Below are 16,664 nucleotides of genomic sequence, written 5' to 3'. Positions count from 1 at the left end.
TAAATATAACAACAGAAGATAGAAACCCTCACAGGGATGTTTCTGTTTGACTTTAACGTCTGTCCTATTTGTCTGTAACTCTCAGGGCTGGCTGGACCATGTTCATCAGCGCCTACTGGCATGGATTACATGCTGGCTACTACCTCTCTTTCCTCACCATCCCCCTGTGCATCGCAGCCGAGTCTGCCATGGAGGCCTCTGTCCGAGCCAAACTGGGTCCTCGCGGCCAGAACATCTTCGACTGGGTTCACTGGTTCTTGAAGATGAGGGCCTACGACTACATGTGCATGGGCTTCGTGCTGCTGAGGGCCTCTGACACCATCAACTACTGGATGTCCATCTATTTTACCATGCACATCGTCGCTGTTTGCTGTATAATAGTGGGCAGGGTGCTGAAGGGAGGGAAAAGGGAAGGGAGGAGAGGGGAGAGAAGAGAGGGAGAGAAGATGGAAAACGTCACCGAGAAAACTGGAGAAAAAACAGACTGAATGGAGATACTGAAAGAACTGGCTTTTTTGGACACGAGTTACTTCGAGACTAGAATTTCCAACATCATTTGCACCAAAACTCATCTTTCTAGCAACAAACGCCACACAAGTCCAATAAGATGAGAAAGGTTCAACTCAATTTTGTTAAAAATACAGTAAATCAGACAAAAGTGTGACATTTGAATCCCACTAAAACATTTTCCCACAGGGGACATTTCATATGTGTAGAAATGTACATAAAAGTGCTGTGAACACTGGGAGAGGAATGTTTGAGCTCAACGAATGTTACTTTTGTATTGTGGGTGGCAACTCGGGAATCCTCCGGTACTGTATGTATGATTTCATTTCAAAATGCCATGCTCAGTTTGAAGTGTTTTGGAACTGTATTACTGGTGAAAACGAGGTCACTGACATGTTGAGGATGCTGTTTTAAAGGCAGGCAGCGGGGCGAGGCGAACAATAACCAGCTTAGCACGCAGAGTGATCTCATAATTAGTTTCCATAACATAACAAAACATTCCAACAGGACTCACTAACATGTTTATACTGGAGTAAAGAAAGAAAAAACATCATGGTCTTATCATTAAGGCTCAGCTGCCATGGCCTGTGTGATAATACCATTATGAGTGTAAGTGTTTTCTAATTTATACATTTTATGAACAAATTAATTTTGCTGCCATTTGGCATCTAAAATCAGCACCTCGATTAAAACAAACAGCCTCTCAACTCGGTTTTAGTTCAATGCACAAAAATTGCAATTTGAAATTGGAAAGCAGAACTACGAGCCTTTTTAGAGCAAAACATGGTCCCAGTTACATTTGTATTGCTACCTAATTACATTAGCACCTCTATTAGTGTTTAAATAACTTAAAGCATTTTCAGCATTATAGTTATTGGCTGGACATTTCTGCGTGATGTGGTTTACTCCCTTGATCCAGTGAATACACAATATTTCTCCTTTTTTTTTTCCTTTACTGCTGTTCTGCCTGTAACTGTAAAGAACTCAGATCATATCAGGAACATATGCACTGTCATCTCTACAGCAGTGTTGTATGTATGTATGTATGCATGTTTGTGCCATGTGAAAGATGGCAACAGTTTGTTCACTGCCAAAATGTCTGTACTGCCATCATGGACCATTCAGGGTTGGGACCAAACATTTGATACAAAAAATGGCAAGTTTAACATCAGAATTATAAGCTGACGATTTAGATCATGAATAACAGCACAGTTAGGGCCGGGCGATACGGTTGAAATCATTATAACAATGTCAACTCGGTTAATTAAAAGTACATGATATATGTCGCAATATGAAAGATGTATTCAAAATCACATAAAAGATAAACAAATGGATGTTCAAAGCAATAAACTGCCCCAAAGTGAAGTATTACATGTAACAGTATAAATCAAATCTTCACAATAAGCTCCCGCCAAAAAGTGATTAATGATAATACTGAATTATCGCCCAGCTCCAACCCGAGTGAACTGTACAGTTTGAAAACACGTCAAGGGACCTTTTCATTAATTCATGTGTCAAACTGTGTGATAACTCTACTGTATCTGTTTTATATGAGCGTGAGTGACAGCAGAATCGAAAGGTCTTTTTTTCCCAATGTGTTTAGTTGTGGGGTGATTTAAATTACGAATTGATTTTGTGTTATTGCTGCTACCCTGTGTCCTCTCTGTGCCAACCCTCAGCCCTTGCACAAACGGTTCCCTTTATTTTTACTATTGCATCACAGTGATGATTGTGGGTTACAGTCCCTCAGCTCATCTCTGGACTATTTATTTTTCCTCCTTTTGTCTGTTTTGTTTACTTGGCTTTGCCTTCACAAAACTGCACCAACTGTAACACTCCCTGCTTTGTAAGTGTTACATCAACATTTCCTCACCAATGTTACTCACTTGTCTTTTCTTTCTTGAAGTCTACTTGATATGGTATATATGATATCTGTGAGGTATTTGTTCATTATAACGTTCATAATTTACCTTATGTGATGCATTAAGACAAAGCTTGTAGAAAAGGGTTTCTGTACATCACATTTATTTTCAGTCGCCAGACTGGGAAATCATTAACTCTCCAGCTTTAGTGAACACAAACACTTTGCCTAGTTACCTCACAACAGTGTTTCAGTGCTTTCTTTCAGCTAAGAGCCAGTGTATGTAGTAAACTACATCCCTGATAAATCAAACCATTTGTGGCTGATGAATCCATATTATTAACTTGTTCTTATTTTTATGGTGTATGATATTTGTTTCCATCACTGCCCACTATGAATTCACCAAATAATTCCTCAGGTTTCCAGTACACTCAGATATTTGTTTGAGAGCCTTAGTAGCATGTTTTTACTTAAGTTTAATCTGTTTGTTACTAGACCTCGCACATTGTAAATGAATGGGTCTTATCTCCCTGGAAATAATGGGTTAACGCATATAAGGAAGTACCTGTGCGGTCAGCTGCAAGGGGAGTAAAGTCCGTGAGAGAAGACAACAGGGAAGTTCATTCCTGGTTGGACTGCATTTCCTCCTGACGAGCTGGTTCACCGTTTGTTTCTGAGTTTGTTGTTGGTGAAGAATTAGATGTGGTTACAGAGGAACTGGTTGTGTTGAACTGCACCAGAGAAATGGCCAGTGAACCACAGAGACAAGGCTCAAGTAAGTTGTATGAATACACTGAGGGTGTGTCTTTCTTATTGCTTTGTTCACTTAAAACCTTTAAACATCTGAATTGACTGAATATCTGAATAATGTTACTGTTGATATTGAATCATATTATAATCTGAGTGCGCTTTCTTGATACATACCGCTTGATCATCTGTTTACCTGTCCCTCACCACTTGAAGGGAATGGTTACCCCGGCGATCAGCAGTCACTGAGGTTACGACGGGTTTCTTCTCGAGTGTCGAATCACAATTACCCTCAGTTCGCCTGGAACTCGCCCCCCGCGGAGGAGGATGAGGAGGGCAACAGCGGCCCGCCCCGGGACCTCAGGAGCATCCCTCTGCCCATGGCTCTGAAAAGAGCTGTGAGGTATTAAAAGTTTTGGTGTAGTTTCAGTAATTTGTTTGGTGAAGATCCGCTACAGACAGGTTTTTACAACATATACTGTAAAATCACCCAACGTTGAAATATAATTTAAAGTGGGTGATGAACCTGCAGAGAACTATCACATGAATGTGCAGTTCCCCTCGGCTTTATTGGGATTTATAAAGACTTTCAGCTTATTGGTTTGGTTCACTCTCACCACCCTCATAGTGACATTTTCAATTAAAAAGCTCTACAAACCCACTGTGCACCTCTTGCTCCGCACCAAACTGCAGACAGACAGTTAGTGACTGGCAGTTCATTCTATGAAAATAATTGGGTAATTTTAATTTTCTAATGATCTGAGAACAATGTAATTGGGTACAGATTACAGGGAAAATATGTATGTTCCTGAAAAAAAGATCTATTTAAACCCAAGTAAATCTTCATTTGTTCTTTATTTGTCATCGGAGACATAATTTTATGTATATGTCTCCATAGATTTTCAATTGTCTCTCTAGGTTAAGTTAGCAAATAACTGGAATGAGTTAACCTGAAATGTACCAACTGAACGCTGTCTTTAGTTTCCCTCTAATTAGACTCAAATTGCATATGTCTTTTGAGGAAACGTCTTGGAAATTATTTGGAAATTACAGACCCATAAAATAAAGTCTTACCAGTAATTAAATCAAACTATAGTTACACCAGAGTCATTCAATGTTTTTAAAAAAAAAATATGTCCATTACAGGCAGGTGCAGCAAATGCAGGTGCCGGTGGTTTCCAGCGTGGAGTCCTGGAAACGCAACAAGACCAAATCTCTGCACAAACTCAAAAACAATGCCAGTGGATTTCTCTATTTTTTCACACCATGGCACAAAACTCTGCAAAAGATTGGAGGTACACATTCAACTTAATATCTCAAATGCATATGGAGAGCCTTGATTAGAGAAGCTTTTCCAGCCTACAGACTACACATATTGTATACTCACTACATAAAATAAAGAAAGGTTTTAATTTATTTTACACATGTGGATTGAATCCACGTTTGCATATTGACTAAATCATGGCCATTCTGCCCTCACAGGAAACTTCGGAGGTGGTGTCCAGTCTTACTTTCTGTTCCTGCGATTCCTGGTGGTCCTCAATTTTGTTTCCTTCTTACTGATTGCTGCGTTTGTCATCATCCCCAGCATTGTCTTCAGATCTGTGGGCTCCAACCTCACTAACAGCACCGGTAATGAGTTTTCCAAGCTCCACTTTGTTAATCCTCAACATTTAATTTTGATTTAACTTGTTGGTGACACATGGCATGGTGTTTTCACAGTTCTTCATTTCATTCATTCATTTCATTCCTTCTAATATGAAGAGGAAGCATCCTCACAGTTTGATGCAACAGTTTCTAGGCAACAGCCTCCGAGGCTGGGGTGTTTGTGGAGACAGAGGCATCAGCCGTGGTGTCCCCCTCAGAAATAGAAAAGAAATACACTCACTGGTGCATGAGCGGAAGATTTAATCAAAAAACAATATCTAGAGAAGAAGTTTATTATTCACCATGAGTAAAATATAGAAGATGTAATAGACCTTATTCATTGCCGTCTGAAGCTGATTTTATTCAACAAAAACATGTGAGTTTTCAAAGCTGTGTGAGGAAATTAGCTTTATCTAGTCGACAGCATTGGGATTAGGATCCTCTTTCTCTGCTATCGAGCGAGTCACAGACTTGCATTTAATCACCACTGCAGCTTTTACTCTGCTTCTATTTCTGTTACTCTTAAAACCATAGGACAAGTACATGGCCTATACATTGAGAAAGGTGCAGGGAAACCTATAGAAATACTCTGCAGAGAATGCATGCAGAGATGATAAATCTGTCTCCTTGCTGTGTTTTCCAGGTCCAGAGGACTGTATGGAATATAACCCTAATCCTCAAGGCTTGGAGGTGTTCTATAATTATTTCCTTGACTTACTTTCGGGAACGGTGAGAAACTGCAGCATCGCAATCATCTGCAAAGATATGAGACTTGCACAACATATAGCAAAACAGATAATGTTTTCCTTATGTGTCATTATGATTCTTTTACAACTTTGGCCTTTTATTTGTGCTTGCACTGTCCATGACAAAACCGTAGCCAGGAAAAATAATGAGGTCATGAGTCATAGACTCCAGGAAGTTACTGCTGTCATCCAAGAAATAGACCACAAATTGTTATTTTTACATTTTAAACAAACAAGATTGTTTTCCACTCAGACAACACAAGCCTTGCTGTTTCCACTCTTTATGCTGAGCTCACCATCTCCTGTCTCCAGCCCCATATTTAATGGACAAGACATTTGAGTGGTATTGATCTTTACATCTAAGTCTCAGCAAGAAAGTAAATAATAGAATCCAAAATATCAAACTGGTGTTTTAACAAAGAAGTGATGATGAGAACTGCATTATACATGTTCATTTTATTCTAATTATCCAATGTGGCATCTGTGAGCATTTTTTTATGACCACATAAAAAAACAACAAAAAGAAAGACACATGGTCTTAAAATCAAAAAGGTCATAAACATCACAGGATGTGACGTATTTGAGCTGAAGCTTACATTTCGAAATAAAAGTGGATGAAGTCAATGAGTCATCAGTATCCTAGCAGGCTATTTCCACACTCAATATCCAACCAAACTGAAGATTACACATCATAACAAACACTGTAAACAAAATCCTTCACATCCCCCAAAATACAGTGGATATAACCTGAGTGTTTCCTTCCACATGCTCCTGCCATATTCTCTGCCGATTAAAGTAAATTTAAACTCCATCCCATGTACATTTACATACATCAGACATGCTTAGTGACCAGCCTCTCCTCTTTGTTTAGGGTTTTATGGAATATTCCTACCTGTTTTACGGCTACTACAACAACACAATGGTTGAGGACAGGAACTTCTCCTACAACATCCCACTGGCCTACCTCTTCACTGCTGTTTTCTACTTTGCCTTTTGTCTTATTTGTATCATAGCACGGTCAGTCCTACAACACTTTCAGGTTCAGCGTTAACAATCAATATCCAAACTATGTGTGTATATGTGTGTGTACGTGTGTATTTGTGTGCGCTCAGCCGTCTCACAGAAGCGTCAGGCCAGTGACTGAAATAAACACAAGAACATGAGCTGGGATTTCTGTCACCTTGACCTGCATCTGTATCCTCCTCCCATACACAGCATGGGGACTGCAGCTCGAGTTGCCGTGGCAACGGGAGGCAGCGCTGTGGGCAACTACAGCATGATAGTGTTCACCGGCTGGGACTTCGGTTGCCTGGGAGACCGAGCTACTAGACTGAAGCAGAAAAACATCCACTACCGGCTGCAGGTCAGAGGGGATTTGTCCTACTTAGCAGGAAGGAGGGCAGTTAGGAAAAAGAGAAACATGATCGACATGTGGCAATTTTTTTTTTCTCTCTACAGTTTTACACAATCATTACTGACCCTTTACCTCACCTCTCTACTCTCTCTCTCTGTCAGGTGGATCTGGAGGAGGAGAGCAGAAACAAACGGGCAGCTGCTCTTACTTTGTGTCAAAAAATCGTTTTATACTCCCTACGCATTTTTATGGGTTTTGTTGCATTTGGGCTCATTATAGGAGCCTTCTACGGCATCTTTGAGGCCACCAACTTCAGCCAGGTAAATGATGTTAAAGTAGAGCGGTGAGGCTCCTGTGGTCTTGTTTAGGCCTTGGGTGACCTTTTGGCTCCCGTCTCTTGCAAACAGAAAATGAGCGAGGAGCAAGGGATCCTGGGGTTGATTATTGAGTATCTTCCCTCCATTGTCATCACCGCTGGAAACTTCGTGGTGCCTCTGCTGTGTGACCAGATTGCCTTAGTGGAGAGATACTCCCCCAGCACCACCATCATAGTGGCACTATTAAGGTTTGCACTGGTGTTTCTGTTGGAGAATGATAATCTCAGAGCATTTGCATTTAGTGTACCTAACAATAGTCTTTAACATAGAGTTAAGATGATGAATCTCTAATCTTTAAACCCCTTTAATAACCTTAGTATCAGAATAGTAGATAGTGATTCTCTTCCTTGTCCAGGGCAGTGTTCCTGCGTCTGGTGAGTCTTGGTGTTATCCTCTTCACCCTGTGGAGTCAGATCACCTGCGAGGGGAACACAAGTAGTGGAGACTGTGAATTGTGCCAATACAGCCATAAAGTCTACCCGGTAATTATACCATTTGACTGAGTGCATGAAAACTATTTTTAAAGATGCTTCTTTTTCACAAACAGGATTGAAGGAGTCGCCAAGCTGTTAGAAAAGTTCCAGCTTAAGAAAAACAGAGGGAATGCTTAGGATAACAAATATATGCAATTCTGCAGTTAGGCAGTGACAAAATGTTTGTTTTTCTAATCTAACTTCCTTGTTATGGCTGTGTGTACATAAGCAAAAATCCTGTTTGCTGTTTGTTTTTGCATTAACACATTGTAGAGTGGGATCGACTGAGGGCTACAGTAGACATCTGCAAGAGGAAAGAGCAGAGAGAGTGAGAGATTGATGTAGTGTCAGTTTGCCAAATGCCTGTGGGTCACCAGAATAAAAAGAGAATATGACATAATTCTGCAAGACACCCATTTTGAATCTGTTACTGTTTAATTAAGTCATAAACAACAAAGATAAAATATTCTCATGATTGTCTCATGATGTAGTGCTGGGAAACGCGTGTAGGACAGGAGATGTACAAGCTGACACTGTTTGATTTCCTCATCAACATCGCTGTGCTCGTCCTGGTGGAGTTTCCACGCAGGTACAAATCAAATTACTGTGTGAACAATTTGTCTACTTTAATTAATATGGAAACAGCATTGACAGTAAGCTCTTTAGTCATGTGCCTGTACTGTGTTTTTGTGTGTGTCAGGATGCTGGTGGACAACTGGTCGAATAAGTTGGCTCAGTGGCTGGGTCGGCAGGAGTTTGTGGTTCCCTCCAATGTGCTTGGTCTGGTTTATGGTCAGACTGTGGTTTGGACAGGAGCTCTTTTTTGCCCTCTGCTGCCACTCATCAACACCATCAAGTTTTTCATCCTCTTCTACAGCAAGAAGGTGAAGATGAGGCTTCGACACAGCCAACATTTCACACAATGCCACTTGGATTTGTCCCTAACCCTGTTTCATGTCCCCATTGCCACTGTCCCTGTCAGATCACACTCTTCAATAATTGTCGACCAGCACTGAAGACGTTTCGCTCCACCACCTCCACCTTCTTTTTCCTCGTGGTACTCCTGTTTGGCTGGGGCCTGGCCACAGTTGTCATGGTTTACAGTCTGGCTGTGTGAGTGTTGATTGCTGCATTCTGTCTTCTAACAAATATAACGGAAGTGCTTTTTGATATAGTGAAATTGCGGTAAAAATGGACAAGATTTTTCTCTGCAGGTCAGAAAGTAAAGTATTGTAAAAACACAGTCAAGACAGCACTGCTAGAAACTTTGATTAAATATGTTTTCCGTGTTATATTACTTTTTTGAAGAGAAGTGTTTCCCCCTGTCCTCACAGGATCCATCCGTCTATGGGTTGTGGTCCTTTCCGTTTCTTCCCAACCATGTGGTCGATTGTTCCAACCTCTTTCTACAACCTCTCTAAAACTACACAGGAGTTTCTCTTCTTCATTGGCTCCCAGGCCTTCTCCATCCCTCTGTTTGCGTTATCATGGTGAGTATATTTCTACTTTCTGGGCGGACCATTACTCTGGTGTATACGGTGCTGTATTTAAATCTAAACATAGATTTCAGCCTCTATTTTACCTGCATATTATATGATCGTTCATGGTCCATTTTATGGTGTATAATCATGGCTCTTTTTTGCCTGACAGTGTGGTGATGTGCTATTTCATAGCCCTAGCCTCTGTCTATGGGAAAAGTGTTGCTCTGCTAAGAGCGCAACTAAAACTGGTAAGCTGTTGGCATTAACCTTTATGGTGTACTGTAAAGCAAAGACTTACATGGTCTTGAATTTGATCATATGTAAGCTGGCCTATGTTATTTCCTAATACTCACAGTTTTACTAATGCAGTGGTGGGTCTTTGGCCTGCAGGAGGGCTGTGACAAGAAGTTCTTGGTCAAGCAGATTGAGGAGCTGAGTCGACAGCTTCAGATATCTAAACACAATGCAGGAGTACAAGACTGAACATATGGAACATGTTTGGTGTTTTCAACCTTCTCTATCACCTTAAAGCCCCCCTCCACTCAAAAATGTGTTTTGGTAATTGTTCCTTCTCTTGTATGTTTGAACTTCACGATGCAGAATAATGTATGTTTGGAGTTTTACAAAGACTGTTTCCAAATTATTCTGCTGAAAGTGGAAAGTTTCTATGTGCTCACATCAAATCTGAGTTTAAGGCGCTTACCTGCGAGCATGATTTTTGACATCACTACTAGTTTTGTGCCAATCCTGGTCCAATAAACAACTTACACAAGTGGCATGTGAAGACTTGAAGCCTGTTTTGCACATGCACAGAGGAATGTCTTTCAGTGATATTGGAGACATCTTGCATCCAGCAGCTAAACTTTTGGAATGAAAAATATTTGCATATTCAAAGATTCTGTATTTTTCAGTGAGGGAGTCTTTTTATATATCTGCAAACATGTCTGGAGGGGATCTTTTGACATGAAACATGATGAGGCATCTGAAAGGACTGTATGCACCCGTTATGTATAAAGTCAGTGTCATATAATGCAGGCCGGGTTTTAGCAGACAATCTTGTAACGATTATCTAAATAAAGGTGTTGTGGTTCTTGGTTCTAAACCATGAAGTCGGTTTTCTGAGGAAAATTTGAAAAAGTTTCATTAAAACCTGTTCATTATTAACCTACCTAAGTTAATGTTATATGGTTAAATTATATAAATGCCATGCAAAGAGTGCCTTATTATAAATACAAAGTTACACTACTTTTTGTTTTGTAAAACGATATTCCTTTACTGAAGAGAGGTGCTACTCTAATAAAATGACAGGTGTTATAGCCCCATCTAGTGTCGAACGTGTGGTGTTGCACCAATGTGTAATGTTTACTTCCTCTTTGGGTCTACTTGTTCCTGGGGCAGCTGCTAGCAACAGCAGCTCTTCTCACAGAAGGTTAGTGACATTGTTTGCATCCTGTTTTTGATATTTAATTATTTGAAGGTATGAGTTTGTTGTGAGGGGGCAAGTTAAATGTGTGTGCTCACAGCTGTGTCGTTAAGTGTAATGTAAGTTGGGAAGTTGAAAACATTGGCTAACGTTAGCTTAGTGGTAGCCAACTATCTACAGCAACACTTAAAACTGTGGCTTTTCTGTCTTCCCTTCAAACCAGTTTCTTAACTTTTAGTCATTCCTCAACCTCCTTTTAGTAGATACGATCTGGTTTTCTGAACAAATTGAGTATCTTCCTTGTGTTCCCTGCTCACTCCCGCTTCAGTCGACGCTAGCCCGCCGAGCTAGCTGACCGCTAACGTGCAGTATCAACAGTCGTCAAGGCAACGATGAACATCCTCCCTAAGAAGAGCTGGCACGTTCGCAACAAAGACAATGTTGCTAAAGTGCGGAGGGACGAGGCTCAGGCAGCGGAGGAGGAGCGCGAGGCCAAGCGGCGCGTCGAGCGTGCCGAGCAAGAGGTGACCCCACTGTTGTCATGTTTCCCATGATGCTGCAGAGTAGCAGTTGTTTATTGCGCTGTGAACAGTCTGAGTCCACCCCAACACTGACTAATCATACATCACACACGTGTAGAGCTGCAGCGAGTATCATACAAACTGTATTTGCACAGCAGCAGGTCACAGTACAGGTTCATGCATCGACTTGACTTATAAAACCCAACAAAGGAGAGCACTGAAAACAACGATTTTAGACTAACGCACTTGACAAATTAGGAGGTCATACTGGTTCCTACAATGGGAGCAGTAAACCAGTGTAAGGACTTAAAACAAATGTAATGCGTTACTTCCTTGTGGTCCTGGTCAGCACTTGGGCAACAGAGTTCTGAATCAATTGTAGTTGATTCATAATGTTTTGGTTGTTTTTTTTAGTGGACCAGGTAGGATAGCATTATAATGTATTAGAGTGTGTCTTTACAACCATATGCTAAGATGCATTTCTTTACTACAACACTTCCATTGGTAGTATTTATAAAAAATAATCTTCCATGACTTTAAATGTGTCTTTTGATAATCACTTCAACAGTTATAGTCAGCTTATGTCTTTCTTGTGTATCATTTGAATATTTCTATAGAGACAGAACATCCTTTACTGTGGTACTTGTATAGTGCCTTTATAGAATACCACAAATAGGAAGGATAAAATCTTAGACTAAACAACATAATAGTAAATGATGGTTAGCCCTGCCAGTTAAAGTGATATGAAGTTTTTATTTTTTATTTTTATCTATTTAATTTGTATTAACTTTCTCTTCACAGGCACGTACAGAGTATCTAAGAAGGAAATCCCGAGCTGCTCTCCAGGCAGCAGGAGAAAGGAAAGATGATGATGATGATGAGGAACGGAGTGGAGGAAGTGGAGCTCTGGAGCATCTCAATCTTTTTCCTCTGGAGGAGTCCTCAGAGAAGAAGGGGAACGAAGAGTATCTCAAAGAAAAGAAAGATGAAAAGGTGATGGTGCCACTACTCCTGTCACTCTTCTCTGGCATGGTTTCCTCTTGTGATTCAGTGGTTATGATTTCCTCCTCCTCTTATATACGACCACCTTCTATCATGTGACTGAAACACCATATTCAGGTCAGCTGACAAACAAACCGTTCCCATGACATTTCAGCAAATCTGTCAGTGAGGGACAAGAAATCTGTCTGAAACCTCTCAAAAACCCAAGTGGACCTATTGACAACATGTGGTCAAATTACTATTTACAAGGTCAACAATGAACCTTCAAGCTCAACTTACATAAGATTGTTCTCAGCAAAGGCTTGTTTACCGTTTCACTCACAGCTCTTTTATGAACCAAGGTGTGAAGACACATAACTGTGTCCAACAGTCTGAATGGTCAAACACAAACTGATTTATCCTGGAATTTGTGTCATATTTGGTGCTTGTTTGTGAAATGGATATTACTGCGCTAAGGAAAAAGTGTTGTGATCCAGGTTCAGATCCATGAAATTTTGAGTAAACAGGTGTACCTGTTAACCCAGTTATCCATCTGGAGCTTTGAACCACAGTTACACTTCATTATGTTCAACCTTTATCATTTAGTCATGTCAAGATGCTGGTTTATTGATCAGATATTTAAAATCAATGGAAGTGGTCATTTTCTTGGTGTGGTCAGAAAGCTAAATGTATTCTGGATGCAGCCCAGCCATAATATGTGTACAAGCAGTGCAAACAGTCGGGTGCGATAGTCGGGAAAAACTAATGCAGACAGAGAGTTGGGTAAATACAACCACAGGACACACAAAGGTGCTATTTCAGGGCAAAGTGTTAAAATGCAAGGATGTAATCCAGTTTTATAATCAATCTCAGAAAATGTCAAAATGTTACTGATATTAGTCAAAGGAAAAGTGAATAATTTTACTGTTTTTGCCCGTCTCTACATTCAGAAGGTTTGAACAGTTATTTGGTACTGCAGTCATCAAACAGTTCATTCAACTCAATTCACACAACTGTTGTTTTCCTTGTTCTTTTTTCTCAGGAGAAGCAGGAGCGTGCTATTGGCTTGCTGGTGTCTCTTGGACCCCAACCAGGGACGGAGGTCACTCCGTGGTACCTGAAAAGCGGTCAAGAAAAAGAAGAAAGGAAAGAAAAAGAAAAGAGAAAGGGAATAAGTGAAGAGGAGAGAGAGAAGAAGGATCGTAGATTGAAGGATAGTTTGGACCCATTGAAAGAAATGAAGAAAGCTCTTGCAATAAAAGACAGAAAGGAACACAAGAGCAAGAAAAGGGAAAAAAGAGACAAAGGGGAAAAGAGGAGCAGTGGAGAGAGGTAAGAATATCAATATTACCTGGCTGGGTATTTATAAATCAACTGATTATTTTTACAAAACTGCTCATAATATAACAATAAACCATAGTAAGTATGTCGCTCCAGTAATTCAGAGTATGTAGGTGTTCCTGTAGTCAGCTTCAGTTTCCCTGATGAATAAACGAAGCGTTGGGAATATGGCTGTGATGTGGTGAATATCATCACTGAGCTATAACTATAATTTTTATTCTGTCATTTCCAGCTCCATAGAGAGATTACGTGCTGAGCGTTTACAGAGGGAGGCTGAAGAAAGGAGGCGAGCCCAGGCCCTGCTCGATCAGAGGAGCGGCAAAGCAAAGGAGCCTGGGAGGGAGGTGAATGAGAGGGAAAGGCCTTACAACAGCGCCTTCTTCCCAGAACTTGCCCGAAAGCGACAAAGGCGGGATAGAGATAGCTGGAGGGATGAAATATTAAAATCATGAACTGTCTTCATCAGTTGTTTGAAGACTGTGATGGATGGTTAGAGGACAAATGCTGTGACCAGCAGTTTGTTTACAAATGTAAAGGCCCAGAGGAAAGAGGGTGACATGGAAAGGGGGCTAAAGAACCACATTATGAACATACTTGTAACCTGGTCCAGCTATTGCCAAAAAGTTGATGATGAGGCAAATTGTACGTCTCTTATCCTCCATTTTGATTTCTTTTGGTGCACCCAGAAAAGGAAATTCCTGCGGCAGCGAGGTCAGAGGTGAGGTTCAGCTGCAGCAACGTCTGCCCCCTGCAGCGTTTTGCTCATGAACACGGCAGCAGGACAGATGGTTGCCATCACAGGGGGCATGAGCCCAGGCTGTCGGCAAAGAAAAACACTCAGTGAACAACTGGTCATATGGTTTATATTATTGTTATTATAAGTGTAAAAAGGTTTTAAAGTGAGCAAACACCAGCACACACTGAATGGTCTGTAGTCTCAGTCAAATAATCACAGTGGGAACAGTGGAGTAGAAACAATTAGTTGATTAATCAGTTCATACAATGACAGAAAATGAATCTGCAAACCTCTCAATTATTAATAGTTTCATTATTCATTAGTCATTAGTCATTTTTTAAACAAAAAATCCAACCTTTATCAGGTTCCAGCTTCTCACATTTGTGGATTTACTGCTTCTGTATGTCAAATATACAGTAATACAGTAAACAGAATCTTTCTGGGTTTGCACTGTTGGTTGAATAAAACAAACAATTAGGAGATGTTACTTTGGGCTCTAGAAAATTATGATGGACACTTTCACCTTTTTTCTGACATTTTATGGAAGAAATAATCAGAAAAGAATCTGCAGACTATTCAGTATGTGTTATTTGCAGCTGTATGTGAAATCATACAGTACATATCTGGTGTAAAGGTTGACAGTAAGGATAAAATAGTTCAGATTTATTTTTTATTTTTACTTTTTATTTCTGTTATTGTTTTTTGAAGTCCCACATGTTCCTCATGTGAAGCCTATAATAATGAATAAAACCAGGGTGACATCAGTTGGACTATTTTTCCTTTTTTTTTTTGTTATTAAGACATAAAGGCCTTTTTAATAGAAGACATTTTGACATTAAACAAAAGCACAGGTGTAAATAATAAAATTAGCGATGGCGATGATTCCATTTAGCTCCTTCAATTCCAGGGTCCTGTTTTTGTTCTTTCTGGTTCACTGGACACTTGAATGGAGCAGAGCCATTGTTCATGTTATTAGTAAGACCTATGCTTTTCCTTCTAGTCAAAATGTCTGCTGTGAAAAAGGCCTAATGAGTCATATACTAGAATCAATGACTCGCACAAAAGATTGACATTTACTTACGTTTTCATTGCTGAAAATGTAGAATAAGAAAATACACTCAGCCTCCAAATGAAGTGATTTGATGTTTGGTTGTTGTTGGAACTGTTTGTTTAGGTGTATAGTATGTGGTGCTGTTTAATTGTATTTGTTTACACTATTGTCTCTCTATTGTTTGGCCTCTTTTAAATCACTGAGCCAAACTAGTCTCCAACATGGTAATAAACTTGAATAAGCACTTAACACTGAAAACAAAAACTGAACCCTGTAACCATCATGAAGGAGGATTTATTACAGGACTGTTGTACTAGACTGCATTAGTTTTAGCTAGGTGTAAGAAATAAACTGCCAACAGAGTTTAAATAATGATTTGTACACAACAGCTTTATATTTATTTATTAATATGTATTGCTGGAAGTCCAAAAAAAGTGTTTAATAAAATGTAGTTATGACAGTTCACACCATATCTGGATAAATATAGTCAGAAATGCTTTGTTTGTTTTATTATACGTGAATAATTCCCTCTCTCTTTGAAGGCGTGGTCAATTAACACTTCATTTTTTTCCTGATTATTTAAAAGGAGTAGTAGAATTACTTCACACCCAAAAGTCCTCATATGAATATTGAAGTGGTACGTGATAGCCTACTTTAAGAGATTAAAAATCCAATATGGGATCAATAGAAACCCACTGCTGAGCACCACATACACATCAACAGCTCCCTGTGGGAATATTATCACAGATTTTTTTTTTTTTTCGGGGGGTTGCATTATGATGATGAAGCTGGACCATGACAATGCGCGCCGTGTGTGTCTGACGTAGGCTGGCGGAGGAGAAAAACACAGACAACCCTCCAACACTGAGATACGGGGAGAAAGGAAAAAAAAAATATATATATATATTAAAATATATATATATTTATATATATATGTAACAGGAGAAATAGCGGATGGTTGTTTTCAGCGGTGCTCCACACGGACGGAGGCAGGAGGGCAGTAATGTATGTACAGCGAGCGGTGGACTGAGGATGCACAATAGAGCATCTCACACACCGTGTTTAATTGCGGATTAGAGCAGGGGGGAGGAGGAGGGGGACAGGGGGAGAGCACAACAAGGAAGGCAAGGAACCGCTCTTTTATTATTAGGAGAGAAGCGGAGGGGGGAGACGGAGACAGCGTGAGCCCGGAGACGGCACAGACCGTGGCGGGGGGAACGGGAGAGAGGAGGACACCGACACCGACAGTCGGCAGCGTCGCTCGGATGGTGTTGTTGTTGCTCCGGACGCGACGACGATGCGGCCGCACTGCTGGGTGATGGTAGCGCTGGCGGGGATCATGTCGTACTTCAGCCCGGAGAGAGCCCTCGGAGCCCCGCAGAGGGAAGGTGAGCGGAGTCGGAGGAGAGGAAGAGGTT

The 16,664-nt window shown here is 40.5% G+C and overlaps 3 protein-coding genes and 1 long non-coding RNA gene across 4 annotated transcripts in view; 3 read left to right on the top strand and 1 right to left on the bottom strand.

Annotated features, from left to right (window-relative positions):
• Nucleotides 1-267: 267 nt before the first annotated feature.
• On the bottom strand, nucleotides 268-3,433 carry LOC147819769 (uncharacterized). Its single transcript, XR_015436634.1, has 3 exons — nucleotides 3,293-3,433; nucleotides 2,934-3,041; nucleotides 268-392 (listed from the first exon to the last, which is right to left on the bottom strand). It is a non-coding gene; the product is annotated as an uncharacterized LOC147819769 (long non-coding RNA).
• On the top strand, nucleotides 389-10,295 carry tmc4 (transmembrane channel-like 4). The gene is made up of 16 exons (XM_023398709.2): nucleotides 389-3,143; nucleotides 3,332-3,518; nucleotides 4,262-4,410; nucleotides 4,598-4,747; nucleotides 5,406-5,491; nucleotides 6,380-6,525; nucleotides 6,724-6,871; nucleotides 7,024-7,182; nucleotides 7,270-7,427; nucleotides 7,595-7,721; nucleotides 8,204-8,301; nucleotides 8,413-8,596; nucleotides 8,695-8,825; nucleotides 9,047-9,202; nucleotides 9,363-9,441; nucleotides 9,584-10,295. Exons 1-16 carry the CDS (start codon nucleotides 3,113-3,115, stop codon nucleotides 9,674-9,676), a joined length of 2,082 nt encoding a protein of 693 aa, XP_023254477.1. The 5' UTR covers nucleotides 389-3,112; the 3' UTR covers nucleotides 9,677-10,295.
• A 232-nt stretch (nucleotides 10,296-10,527) lies between these two features.
• leng1 (leukocyte receptor cluster (LRC) member 1) lies at nucleotides 10,528-14,959 on the top strand. Its single transcript, XM_023398710.1, has 5 exons — nucleotides 10,528-10,622; nucleotides 10,945-11,140; nucleotides 11,939-12,130; nucleotides 13,161-13,450; nucleotides 13,692-14,959. The coding sequence occupies exons 2-5, from the start codon at nucleotides 11,009-11,011 to the stop codon at nucleotides 13,909-13,911; spliced, it is 834 nt and encodes a 277-aa protein (XP_023254478.1). The 5' UTR covers nucleotides 10,528-10,622; nucleotides 10,945-11,008; the 3' UTR covers nucleotides 13,912-14,959.
• Nucleotides 14,960-16,441: 1,482 nt separating this feature from the next.
• The window catches only part of lmtk3 (lemur tail kinase 3), a 20,263-nt gene continuing 20,040 nt past the window's right edge, over nucleotides 16,442-16,664 (top strand). Inside the window, exon 1 of the mRNA XM_023398711.2 lies at nucleotides 16,442-16,634. Within this exon, the coding sequence (XP_023254479.1) occupies nucleotides 16,544-16,634 (91 nt within the window). The 5' untranslated portion in view covers nucleotides 16,442-16,543. The remainder of the gene's footprint in view (nucleotides 16,635-16,664) is intronic.

This window comes from Seriola lalandi, unplaced genomic scaffold, assembly GCF_002814215.2.
Source record: "Seriola lalandi dorsalis isolate HSWRI2012SDOR001 ecotype SW California unplaced genomic scaffold, Sedor1 jcf7180002049756, whole genome shotgun sequence".
In the NCBI taxonomy this organism is placed as follows: Eukaryota; Metazoa; Chordata; class Actinopteri; order Carangiformes; family Carangidae; genus Seriola; species Seriola lalandi.
The sequence above is the reverse complement of the archived record's forward strand: the minus strand, read 5'-3'. Positions and strand labels throughout refer to the sequence as shown.